This window comes from Callospermophilus lateralis, chromosome 6 (genome assembly GCF_048772815.1).
Source record: "Callospermophilus lateralis isolate mCalLat2 chromosome 6, mCalLat2.hap1, whole genome shotgun sequence".
Taxonomy (NCBI): Eukaryota; Metazoa; Chordata; class Mammalia; order Rodentia; family Sciuridae; genus Callospermophilus; species Callospermophilus lateralis.
In genome coordinates this window covers 15,031,909-15,057,972 of record NC_135310.1, presented here as the reverse complement: position 1 = coordinate 15,057,972, position 26,064 = coordinate 15,031,909, and the positions used below count along the sequence as shown (strand labels likewise).

The following is a 26,064-nucleotide window of genomic DNA, read 5'->3' as shown; positions in this document are numbered from 1 at the left end:
TTTTGTTCTAATAAATCATTCTCAGCTTGGATTAAATCATAAATATCAGTTTTTATGTTACATTAAATTAATAAATCACTTCTAAAAGACTGGAAAAATATTCAAGATTTTTAAAGCAAAATAGAGTTTGAATCCAGCCACTGATTTAAGTACGCTGGCTTGAATTTCACACTTTAGTCCAAAGGCACAATTTCTCAAAAATGACAATAAATTTTATCAAGGTTTGTAGCATCGCCAAATAGAAACTTCCAGTTACGCTATTGTGATTTATGTATAATGTCCCAAAATAACTGTGTGGGCTACTTTCTTTCTGTTTTTTTTTGGTTTCAAAGAGATGACTTTTCATTTTAAATCACAAACTGGCATTGGTATAGAGCTTTTAAAACCCCAATGTAAACTTTCTCTCCTGACATTGCCTGAACTGACCCTCTGGAAGACAAAAACTTTGGTCCTAAAAGGAGTAAAACCTGGACAAGCTTGAGCAAGATTTTCCAGATAGCAGTGTGTCTCTCTGTTGAACAGAAGGTACACACATAGAAAAAGAAACTAAATAGAAAATGGCAGAAAAAAGCACATTAAAGAGAAAGGGGGGAAAAAAGGTAAGAAACTCAACCAAAGGCCTGACCTTCCATCTTTAAAAATAAAATTTTCAAAATTCTGAATTATTTATAGGTTTTTGAATTCATAGCCTTAAATTAGAAGGTATGACTGGCCCTAGGGAACTGGAAGTGCTGCACAGTTCTGATCTCCAGTCTTCCACATTCCCATCTTCAGATGTGAGGCATTTTAAAAAATGATCATTTAAAAGTATTTTCCTTTTGGAGGTTCCTTGTCATCTTTATGCACCTTCAAACTTACAGCCCATTAGCTGGGGAGCACATGGTCTTCCTTCTTTGAATCCCGAGGCTCTGACTGAATGCTTAAATATAAGTGCTCTCATTACAAGTGTCCCAAACAGAAAACACATTACTGAGAAGGAAAATAATTACCAAAGTCCTTTCTTTTCTAAATCTAAATTAGAGAAACAGATTTGGGGAAGGAGTTTTTCATGGTTGAGTTTTTCATGGTTTATAGGGAACACTGTAAAAGAACAACTCTAGGTAATCTGAACACATTTCTTTTGTTTTTTTTTTTGTTTGTTTGATTTGGACTCTTTATTAGCAATGATAATGTTAGGTACATAGACTTTTTAAAAAAATTATTATTTATTCTAATTGTTGTATACATAAGAATCCCCGAGGAAATGTTAGTTATAGGAAAACATTTGGAACAGGACAACTCCATCCTCCATCCTCATCAAAAACAGAGAAGTAGATTCTGTGAGCTTTCCTAGGCGACAAACAGGGAAAAAAAGGGTCTTCTGTCAAGCATGTGCCTTGAAAGAGAGACAGAAGTGCAATCAGGCCTCTGGAGCAGAGTTCCAATTGCAGGAAATACAGAGGTGAGAAGTCAAGTTAAATGATACCTTTAGGAAATGCTCAGACCAGTCCTGAACATGGGCTAGTCTACAGTTTCTGTAACAAGTGAATGGTATTAATAATAATAATAATAATAATAATAATAATAATGGAGACTTAAGAACTCCAACAAGCAAATGTGCCATAAAGATATTGTATTCTTTGAATAAAAAAGATATTTTAATGGCAATTAAGGGAATATGATTAAAGGGTTGAATATGAAATAACATCAAGGAGTTATTGTAAAAATTTTGTGGTGATATTATGGTTGCATAAGAAAATATATATATTTCAGAGATGTGTATTATAGTATAGAGGATTAAAATGACATGATATCTGGGGGGGAGGACTATGACATCTTGATGAAAAAAGAAATAATCCAGGCAAATGTGCCTGAAATCTTGCTAATGACTAAATCCCAGTAAATGGAATTCACTGATTTTTCTCTATTCATGACTATATTTGAATAGTTTCTTAATTTCAAATTTTTTAAACAGGTGACAAAAGCCCAATAAACTCTTATCAGCTCCTATCATCAGAGAAATCTGTTACCAGATTAGTTAAATAAATTTTAAAAGTATTTAACTTGTAATTTCAGACCTTGTAAACTCCTTTGGCATATGCTGTGAAGTTATGAAACGGTGCATGAGAATCAGACCACTTACCTGACAATCTTTCAGTGTGTTCTGAACGGAAGCCTGATCTCCAATCTGATGTTGCTGTTTCAGTTTCTTTTCCTGGGTTTCGAACCAAGTTTTTAGACACTGCACATTATTTTCATATTCTGACCAAGATTCCAACAAGCCTTCCAATAGCTGGATCTGAACAAACACAGTGAAAGGAAACTTGTGATTTTATGTTGAAATCAAATTGTGAGACAGCTAATTAGCCTGGCCACCAATTTCCTGCACCTTAAGAATTCTTAAAATACCACCCCATTGTACTTGTATTTTAAAACATTAATTTTATTAAGTGCAAATCAATGTGCATTATTGGTCAGTTAGAGAGAACTAAAATCAGCTTGAAGTAATGGCAAGGGGAATTTAGATGCATCTTTAAAGAACACATAAAATGTACCAAGAGCAGATAAGAGGGCCAAAGGCAGGTGAGAGCTAGGCCGGGTTCACTGCCATGGTCCCGAGGAGCTTGGGCCCCGGGCAGCCTTACTACTTGTGAGATGAATTTTCCTGACAGTGAGCCTGTCTCTGGAGCTTTGTAGAAATGTGGCAGCCACAGGCCACCTGGCGTACCTTCTCAGTTACCAGACCTTGCAGGATTTGCCAGCTTTTATTCATTGCTCCCAGCTGCTCAGCAAAATCAGTCTTGTCACTGCGCTTGCTCTCCACATCCTGACTGCTGATTTGTAGTACAGACTGGTTCACAAAATCAACCGTCAACTGTTTACAGTTTATGTCTATCTTAAAACCCTAAAAAAGGGAAGAAATAGGAAAACAAGGTTGTACATATTAAAATGTCTTATCATATGGGAAGGAGGAAAGCCTTAACTGACAGTAATATTGATATTATCACTTTGCACAAGTGACGGAATGTATAAAATATTGATCCATTATTTTCAGAAGTTGAATTACATACTTGTATATGTTATTCAAACATACACACAGATATACATATTTAAGCAGAAGATATAGAATTTGGTAAATTACATAACCTTCCTATAAAAATATTTCTCAATTATATTTATTTTATGATATTTAAGATTTTTTCAAATAAAAAAATTACAAAAAGTTATTCCTAACACTGGGCAACCTTTCTGTGCCAATTGCTAGGGATGCAATTTTCTTGTTTTTGCATGCCTATCAGGCCACTATGTATAAAATATACATTCCAAGATCTACTTTTATGATTTGAGTTTTGGAGTTCTTTCAAATAAAATGGTATAAATATGTAAAAGTTGAAAACAAAAAATGTTAATTACTTTATATTTTTGAAGATATTCATAAATTGCTTTGTAACCTATGGCATTTTTTATATCCTCTTCATCCTTTCGGATAACACTCTCCATCAGAGAAATCCAACCCATGACTTCAGAAATGGCATGGCGGGAAGGCAGCTTGTCCATTTGAAGCTGTCCATGTCAGAGAGAGAACAAGTCCAAGGATTAAAATCCAACCCAGTTTTTGCTAACATAGAGAACATTAGTTCTTACCCACGTACCAATCGAAATAACACTTGTCATGTCATTTTTAGATCTTAAAAGCTTGAAACATCAGGCAAGCATTGAACAATACTAGTCATTTTATGTGCACTTGACATCTAATACTATAAACATTGTGTAAATATTAACTAATTAATCAAAACACCAGCAAGAAGAAAATATTGTTCTTATTTTATAGCTAGTTTTATGAGTTTTAAAAATGTGTAACAACAAAACATTTAACAGATGTATTTTATTAATTATCTTGTAAAATCTCTGTGTATTATGACTCAGGAATGTTAAAAGAAGGAAGAAAAACACCACACTACAAGCTATCATTTTCTAGATTTTTTGGCACGCTAGTATTTATTCCAAAGAGCATAGCCAATTTTCTGAGTCTTTCAAATATACTTTGAATTCTGAATTTTACTTAATGTACCACATTTTTATGCATACACTTATATTGCTTTGAAAGAACAAAGGTAACTACTTTGAAATATTCATAGATCAACTTCTGTGTGGTGGAAATGAACATGGGATTGTCCTACCTTCCAGGAATGGAGAAATGCTGATTTGGGAGAACTAGGGCATATACACTGAACACATTCAATGAACAATGGTGAAGGTCAAAGGGGAAAAGATAAAGTGTTTTGAGATTTCAGGGGTGTTTGATGCACTTGCAGATAAGAAGGGAGCAGTCATGGACCAAATCTTATTCCCCATAACAGACCCCATATGGGATGAGACTGTACCATAGACTGGGTCACCTCAAGACATCGCAGTCATCTTGTTTTGTGTAAATACATTCTATGATATTTGTACAATGATAGATGTCCCAAGGACACATTTCTCAGGACACATCACTGTCATTAAAGGATGTTTGACTGTACTGACATTTATCAAGTGCCAGTTGTGTTCTTGTATGTAGGCTAGTAGACCTTTTACCAGATTATGTTATACAACTTCATAACTACTCATTTAATGTAGCTGCCCTCATTGTATCCAAAAGAAAGCAGAGTTTAAATAAAGACAAAGATTCTAACACACACACACACACACACACACACACACACACACACACACATTAAAGAAGTTTTGGGGAGAAACATTATCTCAGTGGGGATTTGTAGAATAATTTTTAAAATGTAATGCACTGGGAGAGAGAAAAGACAAGTTGAAAGACACAGGTGGTTTAAATTTATGAGCCCAAACAGATTAATGTAGTTCTCCACTTACTATGACTTACATAAATTATTACTAAATAAACCAATCTTTGTTTCCCTACCTGGTGCAGCTTCTCTTGTATAGCTGGAATATTGGTCAGCAGTTCAGTCCACTGGCCATCAATGTGAGACAGCTCAGTACGAAGGGCAGCTGTGTCCACCTTCTTTAATCGAAGGAGCTGATTTCCTGTGCTTAGGACAGATGATTTCAGGGAAGATTTGGCATCCACTTCTTTAGAAAACTCCTAAAAGAAGTGACAAAGTTCAAATTAGGTTTAAATAGTTAGGTCTGTCATTTCAGTACACAAAACAATTTATTCCTACATCTTGAGGGAAGTGTTATATAGAACCTTCTAGAAGGAAGCAAAAAAGCATATGTTTGTCTGCAAATGAAGTGAATTGCTACTTGGAACTATTTGCAAAAAAAGAATGCTGAGTATAAATAGAGATGAGTCTCATTAGTTTGGTAAGTACTGAACACGTATATTTAACATTGATAAATTCTCTACAGCTTAATTTATTTTTAATATTTAATTTTTGTAGTTGTAGTTGGACACAATAACTTTATTATTTATTTATCTATTTATTTATTTATTATTTGTATGTGGTGCTCAGGATCGAACTCAGGGCCTTGCACATAAGAGGCGAGCGCTCTACCACTGAACACAACCCCAGCCCCTATAGCTAGTTTTTTAAGGATACCAAGTGACAGCTGATTTCCTTTGTTCTGGGTATGGGTCAGGCCTGACCTATTGGCCTGAAAACCAAAATCAAATCAATGCCTTAGGCTCTCAAACTTACCAGGAAAGCATTCAGATGATCACGGACCATTTCCAGCTCTTGAGGGACTGTCACAGACTGTTCAGTCCAAAATGCTAGCCTGTCTTTTGCAGATTGTAACCAGCGAATCAGATCTGCAGATTCACTTTGATACCTGGGAATATATTAATGAGTCTGTTAAGTAAGCGTTCAACTCTCATCTTCTACTTACTCATGATATTTGTCAATGCAGTTTGAAAACAAGAGACCTGATAGATTTAGAACAAAAGTGCACTAGGTTGATGCTCTGAAATTCTTTTCTCTTAATGTTATGTCTTGATCAGGTCTGTCTCTCTGCATTTCAACCTCCCATCCCTAAGCAGAAAAAGAAAGAAAAAGAAAAGAAAACAACTTCCTTCACATTGTTGCTTCTTAGAAATATGAGGTGATGGGTATATAAAGTTCTTTGAAATAAAGCTAGAAAGTATTTCATTATGTAACAGTTGGCCATCTCCCTTCCCTGTGTACCTTCCTTTACCCTGAGAAGCTCACTTGCTTAATCAACATTTTCTCTTCTCTCTCTCCTAAGGCATTATTATGAACACCCAGGTTACAATCAAAGGAGGACAACAGCTTGGAGGTAAGCTGCACCAAGCACTTGCCTCCCTGCTCACTTTGAATTATGTGTTTATACAATTACAAAAGAGTCCAACTGGGGCTTTCTGTTTGTTATTACTTTCCAAACTATGCAATTTTCCAAACTTTTGTATTTTTTCCAAGTCAAGCACTCTTATTAATACACTGCAGCTCTGATCCCCAAATATGCAAAATAGATATCCTGTTACCTGGTCCAGTGTTTCAAAATTGTTTCCAATCTGTGAAGTTCTTTAGACACTTTGTTGGTATTATTGAGCCAGCGCTCTCCAAGTTGATTTAGTTGGCTTTCTAGATCTGAGCAGCTGATAGATATCAGAAGTCGTTTTCCATCATCTAATACTTGATATAATTTGGGCTGGTATTCATTAAGGCTGGATTTTAAGTGCTAAAATAATGGCAATATTTGGTTAAAAGTTTGGATACTATATTTTTTGAAAATTAGAATTTCTCTGGAGTCCATAACATTCCCATTATCTGTTATTCAAATATAAACTATATGCACCCAATTAACATTGAAAACTTGAAAGTTTCATCAATATGACAACTAAAAATGTTCTTTTCGTTTTTAAAATTAATTTTAGGTGCATTTAAAATTGTCACAATTAATTCAAGAATAGTATGACACTGATAAAAACTACACAAAATTCTGGTGAAATGCCTGCCAAATTTTCAAAGTAAATTCTCATTTAAAAAGAGAGAAAGAAAGAGAGAAGGAAAGAGAGAAAGAAAGAAAGAAAGAAGGAAGTATTTTTTAATGCTGGGGGTAGAACCTATGGCCTCTGCAAATCTAAATGTTCTACAATTTATCTGCACCCTCAGACCCCAAATCATAACTTTTTTTGTGTGTATGTGAGGGGATTGGATCTCAATAAGTAGAGGGGTACTCTACTACTGAGCTACATCTCAAGCCCTTTAAAATTTTTTATTTTGAGACAGGGTCTTGCTATGTTGCTGAGGCTGCCTACAAACTTGTAATCCTCCTGCCTTAATCTCTGGAGTCTGGGATTATAGGCATGTGCCACCATGCCCCACTCCTCACCCCCTTTATTTTCAACCCAAGGATGCTCTACCACTGGGCTACAACCCCAACCTTTTTTTTTTTTATGTTGAGACAGTGTCTTAATAAACTGCCCAGGCTGATCTCAAACTTGAGATCCTCCTGCTTCAGCTTTCTGAGACACTAGGATTACAGGTTACACCACTGTGCCCAGCCAAAAAGACTTTTAAAAATATTCTACTATAAGTAACACAGACAAAAGTACCTTTTAAAAACAATATCAATAATGTAAAAGAAAAGTATAATTATTTGATCACAAGTTTGTTTAGATTCTGCTAAAATGACTGGGAAGATTCTAAAGGAAACATGGCCACCTGTGCCATGGGGACCCAACCTGGTAGAGGCTTGTGCGTTCCATGAGCCTGTCCTCGCTCTCCTCCACCAGGCCCACGCTCGGGATGCTGTTTTCCACCACCTCCAGCTGCCTGCTGAGTGCTTGGCGGTCCTCATCCAGATGAGACCATGTCTAGAAACGCAACATCAGTCTATGAGCAGAAGAACCTTCCTTAGGGAACATTATTCCTCCTTGTGCACAAAATAAATGCTTGACAGATTCTCTTTCAGGCTACGTAGGGTTTGCTTTGGGCAGCAAAAGATGGCTTTGAAGCCAGTAATCAGATGGTGGCCCTCAAAAGTATTGTAAATGGATACTGGTGACTGCAACTATTACCTCGATCACCATGAATGATACTAAATCTCTGAACTTTCATCAGAATATTAAAATGGGGATCACTACCTTCTCCATCGCTGGTATTAATTATAAATGGAGCCAATGCATGTAGTGTTACTGGTGTCTGGTGTGCCTCGTTTCATGCTTTACCCCAGGAAGGAGTTAAGCCTAAGGATAGGCATGTTTGCTTTTCATGAACTGAGTGAACTAAGCATAATAGATTTGTCAATAATACTTAAAATGCAGACATTTAAAAATATGAATATCCACTGTAGATGATCTGTTAAAGAAAAATATCAAATGACTTATTCCTAAATTCAGACTTTTTTATTATTTGAAGCTGGAAAAGACTTCTAAAATAAATGTCAGTTGAAGTGTTTTCTCACAATTTATAGTGTGGATCAGCAGTTTTTCGATGTGCATTTCCACTCTGATGTGCTTCTGGAGTGGCAACAGAGCATAACAATAAAGATTCATACTTTTTCCAAAACTGAACAATTTCCAGTTCTAGTAGTGAATTAAAAAACTCAAAATTCATGTCTTTCTGAAACCTACATCCTAGAGAAGGGAGATAGGCAATCCACAATAAAAATAAATTTTAAAAAATACAAAGAATAAATTTCAGTGCATACAGAGTTCTTGGGCTGTGGAGGAATAAGTTTGAGTTGAGCAGGGTGGGGGAGTCTTGGTGTGAGCAGGGGATGCTGTGGTTAAATGGCACAGTCTGGTCAGTTTCATTGAAAACACTCTTTTCAGTCAGTGAAGCCAGGCAGAAATGGTGTGACAGCTGACTGTGCTCCCAGTGAAAACTTGTGTCTTGGCAAGACACTGCTCCCAGGCTCACTCCTAAAATAGTGGTTCATGATATATCTTAGAGGGTTGTGTCAAATTTGGATGCATTCTTATAAATGTGAAATGCCTAGTTCGGAGACTGACAGAGCACTAACTGTGACTGTTATACAAGATTTCAAATGTTAACTTTGAAAAATTTGATAAATTTCTTTCCAAAATTTTAGCACTTTGGGGAAATCCATGTTTGCAATTTTTGGAGTTAGCTAGCTATGATGATGCTGGCCCAGTGAAGAAGGCAAGATTTAGAAAAAATGTAAACAAGAGATGTAGATAATCCACAAAAGGCTAGGGGAATGGGTGAGGAAGAGAAGAAAGGGGAGAGAGAGATTTATAATCCCTCCAGCTCTCACAGGAAAGAAGAATGAGGAAGCTGGAACTTCTTGGGGCAATTGATCTCGTTAATGGAAAAAAGAAAGGGACCATGACACCAATAATTTCTCAAAGTATACAGGGTTCTATGGCTGGTCAGTTAGACTCTACTGAGTACCTGTTGGTATTCAAGTTCACACACCTGTGGTGCACATCTGTGTGACTCTAGAGCAATGCTTTAAAAGTTTTTTCTATATAAGGCCAGAGAGTAAACATGTTAGCTTTTGGAGACTGTGCAGTACCTATTGCAACTACTCACATCTGTCCTAGTGGTGTGAAGACAGCCACAGATAAAGTATAACCAGAGAAAACTTTTTATATGTTCCAATAAAATTTTACAAAAACAGGCAGTACATCATATTTGGCCCACGGACCAATCCCTGTTCTAAGTCTGAATGCTGGTTACAATTGAGATCCCTCTTCTATCTATAGCATGGAGTGTGCTTCCTTCTCTGTACAACTTTCCATTTTGTACTATGTTTGGCCATTGCTTGCCTGTTGCCTCATTAGACCATGAGCTCACTGAAGGCAGTGTCCCTAGTGCCTGGAAATCTGGTAGCAGCTTGATAAAGGCTGAATGAACAAATACTTGATTCATTTATTGGTGATGAATGAGGGTGACCAAGTTAATGCAGAAATGAAATTTCATAGTATCCTTTTGTGATTAGCAGGACAGCATATTCAGACCTACAACTAAGAATACTACAAATGGCTTCTCTGATCTGAACCCAGATTTTCTGATTTCTTTGGCTGCTACTAAATGAATCCTTGATTTTCTGCGTTTGGAGCAGAAAAAATGGACCCAGGTGGCTGAGCTCTGGCTTCTGGATCCTAGTGACAGGTCTTATCACAAAAGCAATTGCACTGGGGACAGAGCCAGAGGTATATTTTCACATTTTTTTTCATGCTTTTAATGAGGCTTTCCGTTTGAATATTAAACCCCTAAATCTCTTCATGCAGTCTGAGGTCAGTATTCATCCAGCTGACTTACAACATGGTACAGCACATACCCACATGTAAATAGGAAATACAAGAGGAACAGGGCATCACGTAGCCATAAAAAACACAATACTGGACCAGATGGCCCAGCCAGCTCCAAGGTTACAGGAGATAAACTTCATCTCTCCCTGAAGGTCTGCCCTGCAGCGGGGAAGGTGCTGCATTGGCCACAGTCTCACCTCTAGAATGTACTCCAGCTCCACGCCTCTCTTGTGAGCCCCCTTCAGCACAGCGGATGCCTGAGCCATCAGCTCTGTGTGGAACTGGGTTTCTTTTGGGACTGCAAAGCTGATGATCTTTCTGAAGAGTGTTTCTGTCAAGATCATGTGAGATTCCAGGCCCTGAAAGTACTCCTGCAATTTTGCAGGTAGAAAGAGGTCAGCAATTCATTCAACTACTTCCAGATAAACATTGCTCCAAACATGAAAACTGATGGGGCTCATTTAATAGCTGGGTGGTACCATTCCACCTGTTCTCACCTCATTCTTGGCCCAGGTACTCATCACTTCCTAAAGAGGCTTCCTGACCAGACAGGGGTTCTGGTCTCCTGCCTGGCCTCTTCTCCCCATCTAAGTGCATCCTGTATACTACTGTGTAGTAGCTACAAATGGCTTCCAAACCAAACTCTTCATAGATGATCAGCTGCTAAACAAAAACTCCTCTGCCCTCTAATACCTCACCCCTTGCACTCTGGCCTTCCTTACTTCCCTGACACTGTCTCTCACTAACCCCACCACACCGGTGGCCTGCTGGATTCTTTGGCCGTACCTATCTCCAGTCCCTCACACCCTATCTCCAGCCCCTGTTTAACTGTTCTTCTCAAGATGTTCTCACATAACACAGTTAATGACTCTCCGTCCATGACTGAGTCTGAGCCCTACTTTCTGAACTTCCAGACTATTTGCTGTACTTATTTTTTGCTTCCAAACATAGTTTGATGTTAAGATTAAATTCAATAAATATTTAAAAATTTTCTTCATATTTTACCTCCACAGTATTGAAGGCCTTGTGTGACATTATGAACATCTTTGAAATACTACTTGTCATGTGTAGTAGATTCTGGAAGATGAAGATAGGCCTTATTCTATTTTCTATACCCAGCACCATGGACAGAATTATAGAACTGGAATGTTGAGAATGGATGTTGGATGTTGAATGAAAGTTGATAAGAACATATACCATTAATTGTGTGTTTACTGCTTGCTCCACTAACTCTTTACCTGACCCATGTCATCCTCATGCTAAACCCATGGCTCTCTGAGATGGGTAGCTTTGTTTCCATGTACAGAGGAGAACAGCGAGCTACTCTGCCCCCCCAGGTAGCTCACTCATGGATGCCCAGCTAGTCACAGCAGAGCTGGAGTAGAATTCATATCAACCGCTATATCTATGCTCCCTTCCAACACTGTAGAACTCTTCCTCAGAACATGGGCTTGTTAGTGGAAGCTAGAATCTTTATTTTTAACTGACATTTATTTTATCAAAGAATCTTAAAGTTGGAAGAGATCTTGGAGGTTATTTAGCCCAAGATGCGCAGAGAGCTGAGATTCCTCCCACAAGCTCCCCGCCCTCCCTACCCCCCTATCCCTAACCCCCATCCCACCCCGACAGCCTTGGCTGGACTTCTCATGACCATGGAGGCTTCTGCTCAGGGACAGCCTACTCCTTTCAGAGTTTGTCTTCTACTGAGCTTTATTTCTCTGTTATTTTTATTCATTGATCCTAGCTTTCCTTCTGGAATAACTCAGAATGATTTTTTATGGCTATGGTCAGATTTGAGAAAAACCAGCTGTGAACTTTAAAGCAATGTTTTCAAAGCCAAATGATAAAGCCTTAATAAATCATAAAACTTTGGATAAAAACCTCTGGGAAAAAAAATAGTAAGAAATCCCAATTCCCTTCCCCCAGTTCCAAACATCTACCAGTGTAAACCACCAGAGAGCTACATAATGGTAGAATATGTTAACCACCTACAACCCACAGGGATTTATTTGCTTGTTTGTTTCCTTACAGGGAATTCCTGTGGCCTGGGAAGCTAGGTTTCTGGACTTGGAAACTTTCCATGGTCATTGCTAAGGAATGCAAGTGTTAGTTGTGGTGTGTATGTTCAACAGGTCTTCTTTCACTAAGCACTATTGTCCAACCTGAGTTTGGCCCACACAGATGGTGAAATCTCAGGCTTACCAAGTTTGATTATGAAGTAATTGGACTCAGTGTCCCCAGGAAAATCTCCAAGGTTCACAGCAACTGAAGAAGCATGTGTTTAAAGGCAGAACTGAATGACGCATGTAGAGGACATAAACCCCAACCCAGGCCTGAGCGGGCAGCTCTGCATTCCCAGAGCAGAGCTGGGAGTCCTAGGCCAGGGCAAGAGAGGGCAGAGACAGCCCCAGGGCTAGATGAACAAATGACCACAAGAGACACACAGGAAAAAGTAGAGTTAAAAATGAAGCTGGGATCCTCTGAAGGGAGTCCTTGAGTTTCTCCTTGGTTATGGTTAATGTAAGAAGAAAGCCTTTAAATCCTAGTGTGTAACCGAGAAGCAAAACTACTTGTAGTTTTTTTCAATTTAATAGAATTATAGAAATATATAATTAAGTTAATTTAATTTACAAAATCATAGAAACACCATAATTTCTCTGTGTTATTAAATGATAGTGGGTTTAAGATACATTTTTAGTGATCATTATAAAGAATAAATTATGTAAATAGAAACTTATAAAAGACTTAGGAGAGTAGGTTACTAAATATATATCAGGACTTGAGAATGTTATCACAATCACATTTTCTTTCCCTCTTTCTCTTACCTTATGTTTGTGGAGCAGTTGTTGGATTTCCTCTTTGGAAGACACAGTGATTTTCTGGTCCCCTGCCATCTTCTCTTGTCCGGTTTCTAGCAGGTCAGCCAGATCTTGCAAGGCCCTTTCATACTGGCTCTTGAGAGCAAGATTTTGGTTCAGACCACTCTTCCGAGAGCCAATGGTCATCATCAGCTCATCATACATGTCCTAAGACACAGAGATGGTGACAATCACTCTCCAGTGTGTGCTACTTGCCAGGTCCACTACCCAACCAAGGAATCTCCTTCTGCTATGACCGACAGGTCTCCCCTGCGTGTAGATCACCTGCCTATCTTTCTTATGAGCTTCTCTTGGAAGACTTCTTTTTAAAACTGCAAGCTCTTGACTTCTGTTCCCATGCCTACAATATGTGGTTTACAGATCTGTGGCTCTACAATGGCTTCATACAAGTTCGCCCATTAATTTTGCTCAGTATTCTGTTTAGTTTTTGTTTTAATTTAATTTTGTTTTCTATTGACAGGCAATAAAGCATAAAAGAGGAATTGAAGAAAAAAAACTACATTCTTGAGAATTTAAGGATGGAGTCAGTGGAGCAAAGGATAAAATATGCAATAATGTGGAAACAACTATTTTGGAGAAAAGTAAAATCAGAGCCTTACCAGGTGCTATATACCAGAATACAATTTAGATGGACTTGAAAATAAAGATATAAGGGGGAAAAAAGCTAAAAATCTAAAAAAAAAGTATGCCTATAAAAAAATAAGCTCAATATTTTAAGATTCCAAAGGACATAAAAAAGAGTTTCCTAGAGATGGCGCAGGAGACAGATTTGACAACTCTATTCTCAGGAAAGCCAACAGTCTGCAATGAGATGTGAGCTGAAAATGGTGAAAAAGTGTCTATGTGGCTGAGGGGGTGTCATAGAAAATACAGTTTTAATTTTTACAATGTTCTCAGCATTTATATAATTTTAGAATAATTGAATACAGTATCCTTAACATTTTTGTCTGCTAAACGATATCAGATTTGGGATTGTCTTTGAAATAAAGAGCTAGAAAGACAGAGGAGTTTGATGTGAGCAGAAAGACTTGAAGACTTAAAAGGGCCATGTTTTCGCCAAATGTGGTGAGTAAATAACCATTTAATCTGGGAAGACATTCCAGGAGAGGATGATGTGCCAAACAGAAAATTTACTGGAGGCACATGGACCTGCTCAGTGCATCATCTCAAGGATGAGCAGCCAGAAGGTTCAGCCTGGAAAAGTTCAGCCTTAATGCCAATTTGCAGCTGTGATGTTGGACTCTTACACCTGACACTGAAGCTCTGGTGGGAAACCATCTAAAAAGTGCAAGGCAAGGCTTTGGGATTATGACACTGTGCAATGCTAGATAAAGGAATGAGGCAGTTAAAATGGAAATGGCTTTTTGCTTCTAAGAGCTATTTCATGTTCTCCAAAGAAGGAACTTGTGACCTTAGACTTGACTCATACTATAATCCTCAATTGTTTTGCAATAGGCATGCAGAGAAAACCGTGTGTGTGTGTGTGTGTGTGTGTGTGTGTGTTTGTGTGTGTGTATGTGTGTGTATTTATGTGTGTGTAGTTGTGAGAGAGAGAGAGAGAGAGAGAGAGAGAGAGAGAGAGAGAGACTGACTCTGACTGTACGTGCCTGTGCACAATTCTTTCTTAATATAACATAACTACATTGTCAGATACTAAATTTCACTGGTCAAGTATCTTACAATTGTCTTTCCACCCTGATATCAGACTTTTGCTTTTGTCTGATCTAGAAAAGCAAATTATCTCCAAAGGTTATTCTCTGTTCCTAAGGATGCCAGGAAGTCTATTTAGATTTCAACCACTTTCTACTTTTTCAATTTTTCTCTTTTGCTGTTGTTCTAGAATTGAAACAATGTCTCTATTCTGCATGTATAGAAAAATAAGCTACAGTTTTTGAATATTAAAAAACCTCTTTTTAAAAAATATTACTTCAATACTTGGGGAGTTAATGAAATATAGTGCTATTCCCATTTCAACTTATCTAAATAGGAGTGGTCATAATTTTATCTTTTAGAGTCAAAGATAATATGTTACTATTGAACTAGATCATAATATTTTTAGCACCAGAATAATAATGAAAATATCAGAAAAAATGTGAATCTTAGAAGTATGTGAATGTAATTCATTTTATTGCACTAAATATGGCAAAAGCTTAAGAAAAGTTTCTAAGACTTGCATGGAAGAAAGGTTGAGACCTAAATTTGGGGTTTTATAAAGAAAGCCAAGGAAAGAAGCTGGGGTTGTAGCTCAGCAATAGAGTACTCACCCTGAATGTGGAAGGCACTGGGTTCAATCCTCAGCACCACATAAAAATAAAATAAAGGTATTGTGTCCACCTACAACTAAATAAAAAACCTAAAAAAAAAAGAAAGCCAAGGAAATAGAATAATATTTTATCAACCCTGAGTTAGAATGCACCACTGCACCTACATAGAATCCACTGAAGACTGTACCTGGAGCTTGGAGAGTTCTTGCAGGGAAGCCTGTTCCATCTGCAATTTGTCACCACGCCTTTTTAATTCAGTGATTCCTGCATCCAGTTCCTTTAGTCCCTCTTCAGCCTGTTGTATTGCCTAGGTAAGATTTATGTCATTTCATTAAACTCCTAAGGACAATTCCACCCCTGCCCCAACTCCTGCACAAAGTCTGATTATTGTGGCTCTATTTGTTCTTCTTCCCTTTACAAACAAACAAAAACAAACAAAAAATAAGTCACATCAACAAAACATAAAAAGCATGGTCATATATTATATTAAAAAGAGAAGAAACCCCTGTATTACAGTACAGCCCTACCTTCTTAGAGATAAGGAGGTAGGAAGGATGTGGGGTAGAGGATTGGGAGAAGGGCTGGGTGAACAGAAACTCCTAAACAGGAAGCAAGATGTAGAATATGTTGGCAAAAGTATTTGCATAACATTTTCTAGGGTATCATGTCTTGTTTCCTGAAATGCAGCAGGAAGCACCTTCGGAGAGAGACGCAGGGAGGCAACAGGAGATATCTGACAGCATGGTGAGGAGGCTCTCTCATGGTTGTAAAATGGAAAATAAACCAAGCAACAACTAGCAAAGTGGCTGCCATTGCAGAGCTTTGTCTTTTGTAGAAAAAGCACAAGATCTCATCTTGGACCTCAAGAAGCTGAAGGAAGCCAGAGGAAAACAAACAAGGCAGAACACAATTAAGTGCTAAACTTTATGGTGCAACCCTTCTCCACTAAAGGAGTCTGGAGAAGAGACATAACAGACCAGCAAAGCCTGGGCTAAGTAGGCTCTTGGAAGAAGTGCAATATCAGTTGTCCTTGAAGGCTGAAAAGAACCTGAACTCCAGATGGCAGATGAAGCATGTGTGGTGTGTCCAGTAACTTTTCTTTTCTAAAATTTCATTGCAATCACACCAAACATTATGGTTGCTAGTTTTTGGAGTGTTACCCCCATAAATCCACAAGGGCAAGGGAACAAGGACAAAGATAATTCCAACAAAATCCTGGAAGCTGAAATTGGGAAGAGCACATGAAAGATGACTTAGAAAGTGTGGGAGCTTAATCCTAATCTAACAGCAGATCCACACCACTAAATTCAGAAGATCCACACCATCAAATTTAGAACCATGGGAATCTCAGGAACTCTGAGTCAAGGAGAAGGGTGCTAAGAAAGAGGGCTGGTAAGAAGCTACATGAAGAGCAATTAAATCCCCAGGTCCCCTCCTCCCTCCACACTGCCCCTTCCCGTCCCTGGTGAAAGACTGACAGTTCATTTTCTGGGAGAAGGTAAAATAGTGAGCTTAAGTGCTTGATTGAAAACTGGGGAATAAAATGATAAAATGCCATATACAATCCTCAAGTCTTTTTCTCTTTCAAGAACTGCCATGGACAGTAGTACAGACTGAAGGAAAAAAATCTCTTAAGACCAATAGAGAAGCCCTAAAAATTGGACACAAAGATTTTCCAAAATGGCCCCCACACATCACCCTTCACTATCTCAAACTTGTCAAGCTCCATCCTTCCTTAAAGTTCCCATTCTGCTGTTTTGTCCTCCACCTAAATGTAAACAGACAATAAAACATGCCTGTATACCTAAGAAAAACCTCCAACATGAAAGACAGAGAATGACATAAGTAAACAAATAAAAACAACTCGGAGCAAAACAAATTATACAGAAAAATTTCAACCAACAAATAAATCATTAATGTACCCAGAGAGATTACAAAAGATAATGCACTCATTAAAAAAAGAACAGGATACCATAAAAAAAGGATGATTGAGAGAATTAAAATAAGCTTGGGAAAATTAACCACAAAATAAGAAATGGATGGAGCTGAAGAAAACTTCCAGAAAATAGAGCAAAAGGACAGAGAGAGAAAAAGATTTCTTGATTAAAAATATTAGAGGATTGGATAAAAATATCCAATATATGATTGAAAAGGGAGACATACAAACTGAAGAAATAAAAAATATTAAATAAATGATTAGAAAAGTTTCCAGAAGGGAAAGATAAGAATTAAAAAAGCCCATTGAGTTCCCAGCCCAGTGGATAAAAATAGACCCTCCCCCAAGGCATGTGATGGAGAAATTTCAGAGCACTGGGGATCTTAGGGAGTCGGGATGATTTTTAGATTCCTCAATCTGACACTGGAATCTAAAAAAACAATGTAGTCAAAGCTTCCAAACTCCAAAAGAAATTTCCAAGCAAGAATTCTATAAAGAGCCAAACAATCGAATGTGAACATAGGATAAGAATATGTCAACATGCAAGAGCTTGAAAATATAGCTATCATGTACACTTTTTTAGGAAGCATATGCACTAATAAAACAAGAAATCAATCTAACAAAAAGAAAGGCTCAGGACTCAGCAAAGAGTAGATGCAGTAGAGGGAGAAGTGCAGGGGCAGCCTAAGAAGACAGCTATGCTCCAAGCTCACCTGCAACAGGTGTGTTCTAGGGGGAGCCCTGTGACTCAGGGGAGGAGCAAATACCCTGAAGAGTGGCATTGCATGCTTTCTGCTATTTTTCCTTCCTAATCCAAGAAGGGTAGGAGTGGAATTAGCACACTCATGAGCTGCTTTCCATTTACTCAAATAGATAATCAAATTGTTTATTCAGTGACATTTATTTAGTTATATTGATCAATAATTAGTAAAAAAAAATGTCACTTGTAATCACATCTATCTTCTTTTTCACATAAGAAATCTAACACAAGATATATCGGGTGTTCAAATCTCATTTGGAATCACATGTGTTATAAACAAAAAAATTAAAAGATCTTTTCATGTGGAAGATATAACAATGATTTTTAATTGGGGGTAAATGAGAAATCTCTTCTAAAATCAGATGAAACTAGGGTCAATAAAAATGCAGATTCACATGTTATTTTGCAAATAATTTCAGGTCTCCCTCTCACATATGTATTGTGGGAGATTTTTATTGCAGGTTATTCTTTGTGGTTTACCCCAAAGATCCCTTGGGGTCCACAGAAATGAGGTAAAAATTTCCACTCAACACACACTTTCCATCATGCGTAGCTGATGTTCTCTGTAGCGTCCTTCCCATTTCTTGACCTCTCTCTGTTTTCACTGTCAACACCCTGGTTCACATTCTCAAACTTTCTCCTCAGTGCAGCTTCCAGCTTCCTGAGCCTGCTGCTGCCATGATGGCCATCCACAAAAGGGACCTGGAACGGACATCCATTCTTCCTCATGACTTTCCTCTGCCAGGACTCTCCAAGGTGAGTAAAAGTACCCGGAAGATTGCAAGATGATCAACCAGGATGAAACACTATGCATTTGACCACAATCATTCTTAATTTTCATTTCTGAATATGCTTTCTGAGATAGCATGGTGCCTGCTTATAATTTATAAGTAAGTAAATATGCATGTAGTTGTGGTGTATACCTATTTACTATTCTTAGATAATGGGGTATATAACCAATGGGTTGTAGAGACCCCTGGTTCATAGAATAGTCAAACTATGAGACATTCTGCAGGCCCTCCAGACTACTTCAAGTTTACTCATCCATCTTATTTCTTTTCCATAGTTTTCATCCCTGCTAAATTCAACTGACTGGATTACCTGTGTTTCCTGAATTTATGCCTTTTTTTCTTGTTGGACTTTGGTACCTTCCTTCTAAGTCACTATGTGTCCAAATCTCCTGCATGTCCAGTTTCCCTCTACAAAGTCTTCCCAGACCCTCTACCTGCTGGAGGTAATTTACCTCCTTCTGAATGTCCAGAGTTCTTTCTACCATTCCAAGGACAGCCTGACCTTCTGTCCTTGGGAACATGTTTAATCACATTTTTGGGTAGCAAACTTCTTCAGATCAGCATCTGTCACTGACACCTTTACCTATCTTACATTTTCTAGGTCCTCACAGAAGTGACAAGAGTCAGTGTCACCAGATATGATATTCAAATCCAGCATTCAAAACGAAAATATATGACAAACAAAAAATGCCACAGTAAGCCATTTATCTTTCATAGACTCTTTGAAATGTCATAATATGCCATATATTTGTGCATTTGCTTTTCTAGTAGAAGGCAGCTGCAAATACCTCTATTTGTTCTGCTACAGGCTGTTCAAACACATTTGCCAGTTTCTGCAGAACGATGTATTTATTGTCAGCCAGTGATGTAAACAGCACCTTCAGGTCATTCTAAGGAGGAAAACAACAGGAAGACTTAGCATGTGTAACAGAGAATTCAAAATTATCCTTAAATATAATACAGATTTCTAAAAATTATACCAAGTTATCCCTTGGTATCTGTAAGAATTGTTTCCAGGACCCCCACCCCCCAATACAAAAATCCAGGGATGTTCAAATGTCTTATAGAAGTTGATGTAAAATTTGCATACGACCTGTACACATCCTCCCAAACACCAGATTACTTATAATACTGAACAGGTAAATGCCATCACAGGGGAAAAGCACACACGTGTGCACACAATTGTTTCCCCAAATATTTTCAATCAGTGCTTGATTAAATCAGTGGGTGTATAACCCACAGATATTCAAGGTTGATGGTAGTTGTGTAGGATTTAATTTTCAGGAGAAACAAAAATGTTTCATGGAAAGGTAAAAGGGACTAGTAACTGTTTACCTTGGGGCTAAAATTGATTTTTTTTTTTTTTTTTTGGTGGTGCTGGGGATTGAACCAGGGCCTTGTCCCTGTGAGGCAAGCACTCTACCAACTGAACTATATGCTCAGCCCTAAAACTTGACTTTTGAAGAATTTACTACACAAAGCATTTTCCACATAATGAAAGGGAGTTGACTTATGTAAGTAATAAATAATACTGGTCTTCCTAATTTTGTTAAATCTGAAATAAATGAAAACATTTGAATATTTCAGTAGTAAGAGAATTATTTTTATCTAAGAAAACAATCTACAGGTGTTTCCCAGTTTGGGAAATAATATGATTTTTAGAAATAATATATTTTTCTTTTCATTCTCTTTCTTCTCCTTTCCTTACTGTCTTCTTCAATTCTTTTCAAAGAATTTGTGCAACTTTTTATAAAATTCCATCCAGAAGTTAAGAAAATAAATATTATCTATTAGGACTAGAGACTTTAAGAGACAACACTAAAAGGTCTTAGTCACGTTATTTGTTCCTAAAGATTCATTTAAATGTTCAATATACTTATATGCAGTTAGACTCTTACAAAAAGGAGAGAGCTCTCAGAACTTCAGTACTCAATGTCAAAGGAAATAGGAGTTGGAACAATATTTACATTAAAACACTTCCAAACTTCCCAGAAATATCAGCAATATTTAAATTCTGTATCGTATTAGTCACCCAACACATATGCAGGACTGGCTGCTCATCAGAGGATGAAGCTCAGCTCTTCACGTTCTCCTCACTGGGGGCAAGTATGAGAATACAGAGCCCACATGCAAGAATCCTGACTTAAGGGAAGGATAACCATAGCAAGGAAAAGAAACCATCTTTAAGGCCACGTGGAGGTGTGATAATGCAAACACAGGGCCAAAAGGCAAAGGAATGGGTGGATTATGCAGGGGAGAATATGGAGGGCTGGGGGTGGAGCTTCCTGGTAGACAGCTTGCCTAGTATGTGCTAGGTCCTGGGTTCCATCCCCAGCACTGAAAAAAAGAAACAAGAAAAAAGGACAGAGAGAGAGAGAGAGAGAGAGAGAGAGAGAGAGAGAGAGAGAGAAAGAGAGAGGGAGGAAGAAGGAGGAGGAGGAGGAGGAATTCAACCCATGTTCAAACCCATGTTCAAGCTCAGAGGCCAACTAAATAAATTATTATAGCAGCATTGGAAACCTGAAGCATTTGCATGAATTCTGATAATGTTTGCATTTACTCAGTGTGATCAAGGTAAGGTCATACAGGCCATTAGAATCATCACACATTTATCTTGTAAGCACAGTAAAAGATGTTTCTCATTCACTTGAACAGTTATAAAAGCAATAAAGTCTCCACTATATCCATATATTTATAATAAAATCAGTTTAATTAATCTAAAGGGTAACATTTCATAGGTTAGAAATGAAGAAGGCATGTTTACTTCTCATTTGTCATCTTTATATTTTTAATAGTGCATTTTCTCTTAACTATGTTCTACTGAAGATAATAGGAACCAAGATTATATTCCTGGAAGCCACACTAATTATTGTGAGAGAGAGAAATTACTCAAGAAGATAGATAATAATGTGATTGATTTAAAATTTACTAAATAAAAATATTAAAAGGTGCTAATAATTTTACCAACATTGGTATTTTCTTAAGATTAAAAATTCATTATGATTAAAATCCCAAAAGATTTAACCAATTATTATTACTTATGATAAAGCAAGGTGATCACGTTATCTATATAGTAAGATAATATGTCCTTTTTTTTTTTTTTTGTAGTCAATGGAGCTACTAGGAGGGTATAAAGGGGCAGGGTTCTGGTTGTTGAGGATCAGGTCCATGGAAAGTTTCAAGCTTTCAAATTAGTTATACTGCCTCACTCTTTCATTAATGATTCTTTTTTTCACTTTAAAAAATGACTTCAAATACTGAATCACCTATTTAGAAAAGTTATTTTGGGTTAAGTCTATGAGAAAAAAGATTAAATTCAGAAGTTGGCGGTTGACTTATCTGTGGTTCCACAAGCATAATAGACATAACATACATAGCATCTAGGGACCCTTCCACATTGTCTTTTGGGTTTGGAATTGTGTTAAGAGTCTGGCAAAAGTTGAGCTCAAAGCTGGCTTGGAAAAGGAGGACGTGCCACTTCAGCAACTCTTGAGCACTGACACTACACCAGGTACTTGCTACAAAGTAAGAGCAAATGGTTTGAGACTTGATCCTTCATTATATTACCATTGGAACTCTTTTTTCAATTAAATTGGAACAAAAACATTTGAATTGTCAGTTTTTGTTGGTGAGCTGGCCACCAACAAGTAGAAACTTGTTGGCAAAAGGAAAATAGAGAACATGATTTAAAGAGAGTTTTGTGATTGCATGTTCTCCTAGTTCCAAAGTACTCATGCTTAGTTCATATTTTCCTGTGACTGGTTATAATTACCAACAAAATTTTAAAATGTCAGGACAATAATACAAGAAATGCAATTCAAAAAAGCAAAATGCACCTTTGAGAAACACATACATTTTCACAGTTACTCTCCTCTTAGCATGCTGTTAAAACTCAGTGTATTAGTTCATGAAAGATGAATTTTAGAGAAATGAAATAAATTTTCATAAATTACATAATGGTCTGTTTAAGACATACTTAGTATATTTACATGCAATCAATTCTTGCATCTGAAACAAAACAGTTAAACAATAACCCCTGCTTTTCTGACTTGAGTGAATTCTTTTTCCTCGCTATGTACTACACAACCTTCAGGCACAGATGTGAATGTCCCTTCCAGACTATTCCTCCATGCCACAGACCTGCATACACAAATGTCTACTGTGACTCTGTGCCCCATGTCACAATCAATGGTACCACAAGTAACCTGGGCGTGCCCACTGCTATCCACCGGCCTTCTCTGCTGGTCAAGGACCCCAAAGGGGCAAGTCAGAATCCCTGGAGCTCCTGGGCATTCTCCCCGTCTCTCATTTCCCACATCAAACCATCAACAAACGCTTTCCATCTGGCTCTGCCTTCAGAATGTATCTTCAGAGGACTATTAGTCTCCATCTCTCTTGCCATAATATAAAATAGAAAAGTGCTCTTTGATAACCATGAAGGAGTAATTCAACCTTTCTCTTGGTTTTAGATCCTCTACCACTATGCTCATAGCAAGAACAACTACAACAACAATAATTGGCTGGATGCCCATGTATCAGGCACTGCTTAGAGCACACTTCACATATTTTAACTTATCTTGTTCTTATAGCACTAGGAGAAAATTACTAAGAGTGTGATTTAATAGTTGAAGATACTAACTGCTTAGAGAAGATAAGCAGCTTATACTACAGTAAGGGACAGAGACAGAATTTGAACCCAGAATGCAAAACTAAAACAATGCTTAACTAATAGGGATACTATATTGATTAAATATAATAACACATCTGAAATCTGTGTGTATGAATAAAAAAAATAAGTTTGAGGTCAACCTCAGCAACTTAATGTGACTGTGCTAAAAATAGTTTTTTAAAAAAGGTGTGTGGGGGGGAATGTAGCTCAGTGGTAAAGCACCCCTGGGTTCAATCTCCAGTTCAAAAAAAAAACCAAAACAAAACCCATACATGCTTGCAATACTTTTAATGGATAGTTTTAAGAATGTAGACTTCTGGAAGTTAGTGGTAATTTGTCCCACTAGATGGCTATCTAGAAAATTCCACATGTCTAAGTAAATACAGCATTTATTTGATATTAGTATTTTCTTTTTTTGCAAATCAAAACTTTGTATCAATCTATGAGCACTAATTAGAAGCATCTATTTTGTATATCTTGAATGTTTGCTAAAAAAAGCATCCAATTAAAATTAAATATTTCCACATGGTGCATTTTATTAGGAATGAAAAATCAATATTAAAGGTTATTCAGCAGCTTTTGCATTTGTTTTAGTGTACACTCATATAAGAAAAGTTTCATGACCATACTACTATTTAGTTGGCACCGAAATAATTGTGTGGAATTCCAAAATGAAGCAAAAAGGTAGTGAGTCTGAGGGTGAGGATTGGAAGGCAGTGCAATACATTTCAACACAGGTAGAAGCAATGAGACCACAGCCACTGCCAAAACCTCTCGGGTACTGAAGCCTGGGGGACCTTCCACATTGTAGCAGTTGCCGCATATTCCTGGGTAATATATACAGAACTCCACTACTGCCCCCTGGAAACTTTGATTATAATAAGCAAAAAATTTGACTTTTTTGGTTGAAGTTAAGTTTTACTCAGCACTTAGAGTGGTTTTCTCAACCTTCCATTTTTAGAAGCATGAAACATTTTGTTTTTTTAATCCTATAGTTCCATCTGCATGTAATTCTCTTGCTCTTCATTGAACACTTGAAAGAAAAAAGATTTTCTTACCTCAATGAGACACCCTGTTGATTATTACTGACTGTATCCTAAAAATGGAAAAAAAAAAAAAAAACAACTCCTCTTTACCTGGAAATTCAGTATTTGCTGAAGTCTTTCCTTCATCTGATGACATCGATGATTCACTACTGTGTCTAGTAAGGACAATCTGCCCAAAAGACATCCCAAAGTATCTTCAATGACATCCCGGTTATCGCCATTCTCGGGAAAAGTTTGGGAAAACAAGTTCTTATTCTTATCCATTTCTTCAGACATTTCCTTAATGTCTTTGGCAAGGGCCTAGGGTTGATAAAGGAGAAACTTTGTTTCTGTGTTTAGATCCTTGAATCAGTATGCAAAAAAAGTCATTTCCTCATAGAAAATCCACTAAATCTTACTGCTTATCAATCACTAAACCAAGGCCAATTCATCTTTTTCCCCCCAGACTTCTATGCATAATAGGAAAGTTGGGGTTTTTTTGGGAGGACAGAGTACCAGGGATTGAACTCCGGGGCACTCAACCACTGAGCCACATCCCCAGCCCCATTTTGTATTTTATTTAGAGACAGGGTCTCACTGAGTTGCTTAGGACCTCACTTTTGCTGGCTTTGAACTCCTTGATCCTCTTGCCTCAGCCTCCATAGCCACTAGGATTACAGGCATGTGCCACTGTGCCCAGTGGAAAGTTGCTTTTGAGGAGATTTTTTTTCTCAGCAACTTTACATCATTAATAGTACAAACTGAGGCTTTTCTGTATTCAAACAATTCTGTCCTGCACTGTGTTACTTGGGAGTACACCTTTGTGCTTCATTAGAACTGTTTTATTCATACTTCATATTGGAAATTAATTACTCATTATCAAAACTCATCGAGCTTTAAAATCTCACACAGAAGCTGCCATACTTACCTCTTGGTTGAAGAGACACGTCTCTGTTTCTTCGGGCAGAAGTGCGGTGGCGACAAACAAACGCTCCTCAACGTCATCCAGCCAGGTGGAGGTGGCTGAGACTCCGTCGTACAGCTTTTGCTCCAGGTGCACGTTCTGCCTCTTGGCTCCTCCACCCTGAGAAGCAGCAGGTATGGGATAAGGAACCCATGACAGTGTTTTGAGGAATCAAAAATACTAGGAGAGACTCCAGGGAGTCTTTTTGTTTCTGGACTCATCACTCCTGTCGGCTCTCAGTGCTCATGTGCAGGGGTGGAACAGCTCTGCAAAGGCAGAGGGGACCCACGCGAGCAGGGCAAGGCCCAGCCAAGCCGAGACACGCACACAGGGGCACAGGCCTACCTGGGACGAAACCTCCTGGAAGGCCTGGTTCAGTCCATCCAGCAAAGACGTCACTGCGGATTTGTCTTGCGCATGCCCATCCCCTCTGTACAGTGGCACGCCGGACAGGAGTCGATTTGACCTGCTGTAAAGCTGCAGGCCAACAGGGACACCTTATTTAAGCGCATAGGTACGGTGTCCCCATTTTCTCATTTAAATGCTCATTGGAGGAGATGCTGCCTTCAGGAATGGAATGCTTTAAATTCCCCAGG

At 37.9% G+C, this 26,064-nt stretch overlaps 1 protein-coding gene across 8 annotated transcripts in view; it reads right to left on the bottom strand.

Annotated features, from left to right (window-relative positions):
- Nucleotides 1-26,064, bottom strand: part of Syne1 (spectrin repeat containing nuclear envelope protein 1) — a 421,786-nt gene that overhangs the window by 83,504 nt on the left and 312,218 nt on the right. For all 8 annotated transcript variants that reach the window (XM_076858120.2, XM_076858112.2, XM_076858113.2 and 5 more), the window contains 14 exons: nt 25,814-25,945; nt 25,433-25,588; nt 24,616-24,825; nt 19,599-19,700; nt 15,511-15,630; nt 13,006-13,206; nt 10,378-10,551; nt 7,643-7,774; nt 6,440-6,636; nt 5,637-5,769; nt 4,898-5,080; nt 3,394-3,543; nt 2,708-2,884; nt 2,123-2,278 (listed from right to left, as the gene is read on the bottom strand). In XM_076858120.2, the coding sequence (XP_076714235.2) occupies nt 2,123-2,278; nt 2,708-2,884; nt 3,394-3,543; nt 4,898-5,080; nt 5,637-5,769; nt 6,440-6,636; nt 7,643-7,774; nt 10,378-10,551; nt 13,006-13,206; nt 15,511-15,630; nt 19,599-19,700; nt 24,616-24,825; nt 25,433-25,588; nt 25,814-25,945 (2,223 nt within the window). The remainder of the gene's footprint in view (nt 1-2,122; nt 2,279-2,707; nt 2,885-3,393; nt 3,544-4,897; nt 5,081-5,636; nt 5,770-6,439; nt 6,637-7,642; nt 7,775-10,377; nt 10,552-13,005; nt 13,207-15,510; nt 15,631-19,598; nt 19,701-24,615; nt 24,826-25,432; nt 25,589-25,813; nt 25,946-26,064) is intronic.